This window comes from Mirounga angustirostris, unplaced genomic scaffold, assembly GCF_029215605.1.
Source record: "Mirounga angustirostris isolate CCGP_5_RB_7025 unplaced genomic scaffold, mMirAng1.0.hap1 SCAF_325, whole genome shotgun sequence".
NCBI classification, from domain to species: Eukaryota; Metazoa; Chordata; class Mammalia; order Carnivora; family Phocidae; genus Mirounga; species Mirounga angustirostris.
This window is the reverse complement of record NW_026992033.1, coordinates 27077-36229: the sequence shown is the minus strand read 5'-3', so window position 1 is coordinate 36229 and position 9153 is coordinate 27077. Positions and strand designations below refer to the sequence as shown.

Here is a 9153-nt window from a genome sequence, read left to right as displayed (position 1 = left end):
ACTAGAAATGAATCTATCCTCAGGACCACAGTGAGTCTGCCATTAGACTCTCGACTTTTAGACAGTTAAGAAAAGGAAGAATGAAGCAATTGTGAGAGTAGCTTTCTTCCAGGGAGCACACCTACCCCGAGTGAGAAGACCTAGTTCTTTCCTAATATGTGTGCAAGAGCCCACCTGTTTGTGTTTTGATTGTTTCAGGACTTTTCTTGCTAGAATTAAGAGCTAGCACCTTGTCTAAAACAAGCAACATGGGTATGTGTATTTCTGTCCAGGAAGCTAATAGGATTTAGGATGGTCTATAGCCAGACCCTGTCAGTTTGTGGTACTTTGCAAAAAAAAAAGCACTCACACAAAATAAGTTCCAGATGATAGAAGGGAGCTTTATCTTCATTTCCACCACAGGCTAAGCTCTGCTTTTATGCCTCTAAGTTTTAGCGGGAGAAAATCCAAGCACCTGCTCCTGCGTGAGCAAGTCAATGGAAAGTCGAAGCCGAGCTCCGTGTGGGTCCCAGTTTGGGTATCTGTGAAGGAAGTGGGGGCTGAACTGAATTTTTTAACTACATATTTTCTCTGGAATATTTCCAATAAATATTTTCTATAATATATATACATATTTTTTTATCTCCATAAGGACTTTCTTAGAAATATCCAAGGAAGTATATTTTTATCCGATCTCTATGACAAATGGCTCAGTGTTATTGATCAAGGCAACAAAGAGGAGAAGATAACTGCAGCCCAGAGGTAATGATGCCATAATTACTCTACTCTGGTCACATCTCCAAAATACACCCAACATACTATCAGGAAAACATTGGCTTACGTTTTGCAGCTTTGCCTACTAAAATCATGACCAACGCCAAAGAGTTTCAATTCTTCACACCCATGGGGTCCAGCTTCAGAATAGAGGCATGCTTTAGGGCTATTATTGTTCTTCTCCTGATCTTATTAATGTGGACTCCTTGGCCATTTTACCCCTTCTGGATCCATGAAACTGGTAGACGAAATTCCCTGGTCCAAGACAGATGCTAGAGCATTGACTTCCAGGGCTATGACCTTAAAAGTCTGTGAAACATTTAACTAAGCAGAGAAGTTGTTATCTGGCTCAGGAACTGAATTCAGTGCAACAATTTTGTATACCTTCATGCCTGGAACTCTGCTAGAGCGGGTTGTGTGCTAGATATACAAGGATGTATCCTGTTCCCTGTCTCTGTTTTTCCAACCTCTTAAGTGGAATTACTTGCCTAATTTAAAAGTGTGTTTTTCTGACCTTAGGCTTTTAGGCCAGCTGCCAAGAGCAAATGTTGTTCTCTTGCGATACCTTTTTGGAGTGCTATACAACATTGAGCTACATTCCTCATCCAATCAGATGACAGCTTATAATTTATCCGTTTGTATAGCCCCAAGTGTTCTTTACCCACCTGATTCCGGCAGCTTGGAATTGGAAGACAACTTGATAAGAAAGGTAATGAGAGCTCTCATTTTTGTCCCCCAGGGGGTAGAATCCCTACTTTGAACCAGACAAGTGCAGTAGTAACTCTGACGGATGGAACTTTGTGAAGTGCACATTTTCATTAGGCCCCTGTGGAGTGGCAGAGTTCTTTATCCTACTCTGGCGGGGTCTGGGAAGGGGTGTCGTTAAACGGGAAACTCGGAGCAGTCGAGTCACTTCTTCCCCCTCCAGGAGACTAAACACTAGACTGACTAAACGAGAGAGAGAAGAGTCGTGTGATACGATAGGAAAGAACCTGGGCTTTGGAACTTCACCAGTCAAGGTTCAACTCTCAGCCTAATCCCTGAGGGACTCGTAACCTTGGGCAAAGCCATGGTTTCCTCACTACACAATGGCGACAACAGCCAGCTCCTCCGGTCATCACTGGCACATCCTGGGTGGCTTGGGCAATATGAGCCCCCATGCCTCCAAACACATTGGCCTTCCTCTGCCAATTGTGGCTCATCTAGAAAAGTACTCGGCTACTATTTCACCTCTGCTACGTCATATGGAAACTAGCAAGAGATTCCAGAATATCCTAATAAGATGACAGGTCTTCCCCAAGCTCACCCAGAGAGAGCCAGCATGAGGCAAAGCAATGCGTGAGAAGGGACTGAAGTTAGACAGACAGATACGTTTTCTCTCCAGCTGTGTGGGTTTTCCCTCACAACACCACCAAAATCCCTGCTTCCCAACTTTATGATACTTCTTCATTTAAGAAATGGTTTTCTTAAGTTGTCGTTCATACTTTATAAAGTTTCATAAGATGGTATACATCAGTTACAGCTCAGTAAAACTGGAAACAAAATTTAAAAGCAAAAAATAAATAAACTTTAATAAGGTAGGCTACTTTGAAAATTATCCTAGTTTTATTTATTTTTTTGATATGTATTTATTTGAGAGAGGGAAAGAGAGAGTGTGAGAGGGGCAGGGGCAGAAGAAGAGGGAGAGGGAGAGGGAGAAGCCCAAGCCGATTCCCTGCTGAGCACGGAGCCCAAAGTTGGCTCCATGTGGAGCTGGATCTCACCACCATGAGATTGTGATCTGAGCCGAAATCAAGAGTCAGACGCTCAACTGATGGGCCCCCAAATTTATCCTAGGCTTAAAGATGTAACCACTGATCCCAAAATGTTAGCTCTTAACCTAGGCCACGCATTATAACTTTAGCCCACGGATGAGCAGTATTTTAAAATGTATACCCAAAGTACACGGGAAAGTATCACTCTTTCTAAGTTATTTCTGAGAGAACTCTGGTTTCTATGTGTTTTTGTTTTTTTGGTTTTTTCTTAAGCTTTTATTTATTTACTTGACTGAGAGAGACACAGCGAGAGAGGGAACACAAGCAGGGGGAGTGGGAGAGGGAGAAGCAGGGTTCCCGCTGAGCAGGGAGCGTGATGTAGGGCTGATCCCAGCACCCTGCTTTCATGACCTGAGCCGAAGGCAGACGCTTTACCGACTGAGCCACCCAGGTGCCCCTGGTTTCTACGTATTTTTATCAAGTCTGAATTTTACTGGGAAGTCCTTCCCATTTTTTCTTAGATCCAAGGTCTGTATAGAAAATGTGATTTATAACTATGCCCTATGGAAAAGAGCACCCCATTCTTGTCTTTTTGTGTTACAGATTTCTCTTGTACAATTTCTCATTGAAAATTGCCTCAGGATATTTGGAGAAGACATCACTTCCCTCTTTGGCGAGAACTCAATGAGTCGTGGTAACAGCGAGAAGGCTGCAGGTACCGGGAGTAATTTAATTGGCTTTAGTGAGAAGCAGACAGCAAGGTTGCCAGGGGTCATGGGAGATGCTTAGACAGAGCTGTTCTGGAGCCCAGAGCATCGCCAGGGCAAGGATTTCCATGGGCTCCTTCTTCCGAAGGCTGGCTCACAGGTCAAGGGAGGTTCCACACTGTTGTGAGACCAAAGAAAGGATAAGATGAGGTCTCTAACTTCAAGAAGTTTCTAGTGTAGATCATAAGGGCATTAGGACTCATCATGGTATGCTACAGTGTTTGGGAATTTCTCTAACCAAATTTGAATGGGTGCCATATATATATGTCATATCATACATATATGTTTAGTTATATATATAATATATAATTAGAAATTTAGAATATCTAATTTTTAAACACAATGTGTATAGTTATGTATATTAGATGTGCTCTGGTTGAAGCCAGAGCAAGTGGCCTTTCTTCCCCTCCCTCCTCTTTTGGCTCAGGGGCTCTTGAGGCACCACAGGATTCCAGTGTCCTTTGAACTGGGTTGAAAAGAACTGGCATCAGTTCTTTCTCTCTAAAATTGTGGATAAAAATATTGTCTAAATCTTAGAATTGTTGTAAAGATTAAATAAGGTGATGGATGTAAAATAAATTTCAAAAAAAAGCCATTAATAGGACTAGGAGAAGTGCCCCTGAGACTAGAGCTAGTATATTTGAGCCTAGCTAATCACAGCTAACTCGTAGCAGTCCACCTTATAATAGACTTTCGATTCAGAACTTGGAGACACATCTCATCAATCCCTCTATATTTTTGACATTTCTTGGTTTTATGACGGTTTTGTCATTGCTTTGAGGAAATCTTTAGGAAAATACATGTCATCAGGAATTAAGATAAATCTAGTGTAATGTCTGAGAATATGCTTATATAAGACAACTGTTTATTTTTCATTTCAGTAGTGTCAGGAAATCCACCTCTTGAATCCAAGCCAGTGAGAGTGAGAGTGATTTACAAAAAGGCACAACGGCAGAATGATACGAAGACCCCATCTGGCATGGTTCCACCCAGCTACTTGTCTACAGTTTTCTAAGTCACTGAAGAGTACCATCTACATAATGACACTTGACTCTTCCGTTTTCTTTAGTTCCTATAAAATAGAAAATAAAATGAACTGTTTTTCCAATGAATGAAAAATGAGCCCCTTCCAAGGAACTTGCTCATCCCATTAGAATTTTTCTTTTGCCTCATCTCATATTATCCATATTGAGGAAATCTTCCCACAAAGTATCTCCTCTGTCTTCAATACCTACCATCTCATATTATGTACTTTGTTGCATTGTAGTGTATTGCATATTTTTATACTGATGCAATAAAAGTAATTCCATCACTCAGTGGGTTAGACAACCATTTTACTTGTTTATGATTCATATCAACACTTCAGTGGAGGCTCATCTGAGCAGTTCTGGTCTCAGCTGAGGTCACTTGAGCACCTGCAGTCAGCTGGCAGCTCATCTGGAGCTAACCTAGGAGTCTGTTTATTGGTGTTGGCTCTCAGCTGGTCCCCATGTCTTCAACGAGCTAGCCTGTCCTGCATATGGTGGAGGAAGAGTTGCCAGAAGCAAGAAAGGCTTTTCAAGAGTTAATGTGGGAGAGGACTGTGCAAAGCACCATGCCAAAGACAGTGATTTACAAGACAAGGAGGCATTCATTATTTATTAAGACCACACATGATAATCAAAGCTCAAGGCAGCACCACTACTACACACATCCTTTTATTCATCGGCTTTTAATCCTCAGTGGATTATAATCAGCATTTCCTAAAAGGCATTCAAAGTGTGGTAGGAAGTATCTTTGAAATAGTAACTGATTTTTTACCTCAGGTATTCTTTGCCTCTATCCTTGTCCCGGTCTTAAGCTGTCTTACGGACAACTAAATCACTTCCTCAGGGAATAGAAGCTATAGGAGAATATGAGGAAAAGGGAGCCCTTTGTTGCTTATGAGTTTTAAAAATTTAGCTTTCTAGGAAACAAAACTTACTCATGGCATAGAGTAGAAGATTTAGGTGGAAATCTCATGGGAAAAGCCCAAAATCATTAGGTACATGGGACATCTGCCCCTTTTCCTGGATAGAAGCCAAAAGAAAGCAGGAAGGCCTCACAGAATAGCTAATTGACTTGTCTAAGAAAGACGGGGCCCCTGTGGGTCCACATAGAGTTTCTTATACCTCAGCATGGAACAGATCAGTAAGAAAAGTATTCCCATCAATTCCAGAATAGTATGGAAGAACTACAGAGAGCCACCAGGTTTGAAAGACATGTCTCAACAACAGTAGTACTGACCAATTCCCCAGGACCAGAGAACAGTGAGGACATCTCAGCAGATGCTAGTATACATCAATGACCCAAAGCAGCAGATAAGTGCCACCTCGCCATTTCATAGCCTTCTAACTCCCTGGCACTAGAAGACTCCAGAACATAGACACACTCCTGGGGGAAATTAAGAGATCCTGAATTTCTACCAATCTGGGAACAGAGAATCAAACTAGACACCAAGCGAGCTATTTAAAAACACAGAATTGGACATTTATTACATATGTCAATGTATACATTGAGGTTGGTATCAATATATATAGAATATATGATCCAAGCACAGTTTTCCTAGAAAGGGTTCCCTGGTCAAATAGGTTAGGGAAATTCTGTATTTTCCTTTTGAAGTCAAATGCTCCAGTTTTTTCCACACTTATTTGACATTGCTTGGCCCTTTTGGAGTAACCCCATTAATTAATGATCCTGGGAACATACATTAATAAACATCGCTCTGAATTTATTTCTTCTTAACTCACAGATTTTACCATTTCACTCACCTGCTAAGAAGCCATCAATAGATCTTTGAATTTTTTTTTTTTTCAGAAAAAAATGTCCTTTTTTAGATCCTCCACAATGCAACCTGCTCTAGTAATCAATTTTGTCTTCACTCTTTCCCATTGTAGATCCTTTGCTTTAGCTAGGTCAGAAACGTTACTGGCCCCTGAATAAGTCACACTCACTTTTCTAACTATAATCCTCACCTCTCCTTGGTCTCTACGTTTCCACCCACTAACTAGGTAGCCATCTGGGTTCTCCACTCCCAGAATTTCACAAAGCCTTCCTGATCTCAAATTAATTGTTCTTTACATGAGCGCTTGCCCCTACTAGACATTGGCTCGTATGCTGCTTTGCACCGTCGGGAATTATGCCAGTGTGTTCATACATTATTCAGCAAATCCAAATTCCTGTGGTAAACAACTGTATCTTGTGTTAGTTTTATATTACTTTTAATGCCTGGCTAAATTTCTACTCAAAAAAATATGAATGAATATGTTCAATTTTCGAAGGGTGTAGAGATTTTATACACATTGGTAGCAACTGCAAGTTTTAAAACTGAAGAGGTAGAATACAGCACATATGGAATTTCAATGGGTGGCAATAAGACATCATCAGTTTGACCAATTTTTTTAGATATGACTTCACAGCCTTATTCACAAGTTCTGGGATATATTATTTTTATTCATTATGTAAAAAATCTGATATCGGTGTGATGCATTTGGGAATAATTGCATTTTTGTATTAAATTTCTTCTAAATATCAACAATCCAGAATAAAAGGGGCAAAAAAACATGGCTGGGCAATGCATCTGTGAGTTTTTAAGCCAAGGAAGATATTAAAAAAAAAAAAAATTGAAAAGAAGAGGAGCTAGAAATACCAGAAGGTAAAGAAAAGCTGAAATTGAACTTATTTGTCAATGGCAACTCAAGAGATTCCTGACCTAGGAAAATGGTTAATAAATGTTAGTATTTCCTTCAGGAGACTCAAGCATAATGTCTCCTTGAGAATAACAATTTATTTCTTAAATTTGAGGAAAAGATCCTAGGAACTCTGATAAACTGTAAAAGAACTTAATTGCCTAATCTAGAATGAATAAAAGGCAATTAGACATTCTGATATTGGCCTTTACCGTACCTGGGAGTAAGATGTGTGTAGTCATCAGTCAATCTGCACTTAGTGATGTAGTTAAGGTTAAACATCTCCAGAAGTAAAATAAAGGTACTTAGAATGACTCTCCTATTTTATTCCAGAAAGAAAGCGACTCACAGGCTACCAATATCAGCAAATTAATATCATGGATGGTTGGGATTAATTACCATGATAAATTAAGTGGGATATATATATAATCACTCAATGTTTATTCCACAAAAGCAACATGTAAGAATTTGGTGAATGGAATATATATTAGTACAAGAAGCCACTTCTTTTCAGAGAGCACTGAACGATGCCTTTTATATTTTTCTGTAATTCTTTCTATGCTTAAGCCGAATGGGCCAGTAATACTCTGAAGATTTATAGTGGATGGTGACTCTATTTTCCAGTTTTGTTTTGTTTTACTTACCCACAACATAATTGGTGCTAAGAAAAAATTGGCTTCCTTATGGTCCTTGGCCTAAATGTCAGTATTAATTTAGTTGGCTTAATCTTTAAAAAATGGTATCATTCCTTTGTCAAATAAAAGAAACAACTAGAAAACCAAACTGTCAAAGGAAAGTTGTAATTTCCTAAAATGGAAAAAGCGAAACTGCTTTGTAAGAATGGGAGTTTTTCCAAAATGTAAAAATATAAAACTAGTTGGGAAAGAAAAAACAAAACAACACCGTCTTCAGGATAGTGATTACCTCTGTGGAAGGAAAGAATGGGATTGAGTAAAGGGGGTAAAAAGAAACTCCAAGCACACATATATTAATTTAATTTCTTGAAAGATTTAAAAATGCTAACATTTCACCACGTGCTTTACACTTCTTAAGAAAATGTTAGAGGTGACTTTATTACATAAATATCCACAACATACCCATGCATACACACACACACACACAATTTGTATATATAAACATACAAAACATTGTTAAATGAATAAGTAAACTACAGAAATTCTTATCATTCAGCAATTTTATCTTTTTACCATAGGTTTTGTGATTCCTCTGTATGGATGACCTGGTTCACTCCGTCTAGTATTCCATTATATGATAATGCATTTATGTGTGTACACATCTACCTTGATCAAACTTTCTAGAGGCTTGCCTAGTTTATTAGCTTTCAAAGAAATAGATTTTAAAAATCATCTCCATTAATGTTTTTTCCTAGGTTATTAATTTGTGTTTTGCTTTTACCATTCTATTGCTTCAACTTTCTTACTGTTTTCACTTCTTCATCTAGCTTCTTGGATTAAATGCTAGCTCATTTAAATTTAGTAAATATATTTAATAAGACTATTCATAACTTCTAAGTACTGCTTTATCTATATCTCACAAATTTTTCATATTTTAGTTTGTTGATAAAACCATTACAGTTTATGATTCTCTTTGTGAAGTATTTTTTCACTTACTCATTGTTTAAGCTTTTGTTTTTTTCAGATTTTCTAACCTATAGGATTTTAATTACTAGTGGTAGTAGTTAATTTCTAAATAAATTACATAGTAATTAGATAATATGGTTTGAATAACTATGACTTTTTGTGACTGAGAGTATACAGTTAATTTTATACATATCTAATGTGTTGCATGCATGCTTTAGGAGAATGTGTATCCTCTGTTGTGTTGTCTTTTGGGTGCAGGCATATGTAAATTCACAATTATGTCCTATGCGTTCCTCAGATTCTCTGTATATTCTCCAAATATGTGGTTTCTGAAAGAGGTGTTAAATTTTGCCATTATGCTTACATGAGCTTTTCAATTTTATTTTGTAATTCTGAATTTTTGTAGTTGTTGGCTTTTGGTGTTTTAGAGTTTAACTCTATATTGTTAGGCAAATACAAATTTATCACTTCTATAGCCTTTTCATGAAGTATAGCTTATTTGCTTTATTCACATTAATGTGTTGACTTCATATTCTATTTTGACAGATATTGTTGCACCAGCTCTTTTTTG

The 9153-nt window shown here is 38.2% G+C and overlaps 1 protein-coding gene across 1 annotated transcript; it reads left to right on the top strand.

Moving 5' to 3' along the window:
* The first annotated feature begins 499 nt into the window (after positions 1-499).
* LOC135363455 (rho GTPase-activating protein 20-like) lies at positions 500-8459 on the top strand. The gene is made up of 4 exons (XM_064583990.1): positions 500-741; positions 1273-1462; positions 3111-3222; positions 4156-8459. Exons 2-4 carry the CDS (start codon positions 1367-1369, stop codon positions 4287-4289), a joined length of 342 nt encoding a protein of 113 aa, XP_064440060.1. The 5' UTR covers positions 500-741; positions 1273-1366; the 3' UTR covers positions 4290-8459.
* The last annotated feature ends 694 nt before the right edge of the window (positions 8460-9153 follow it).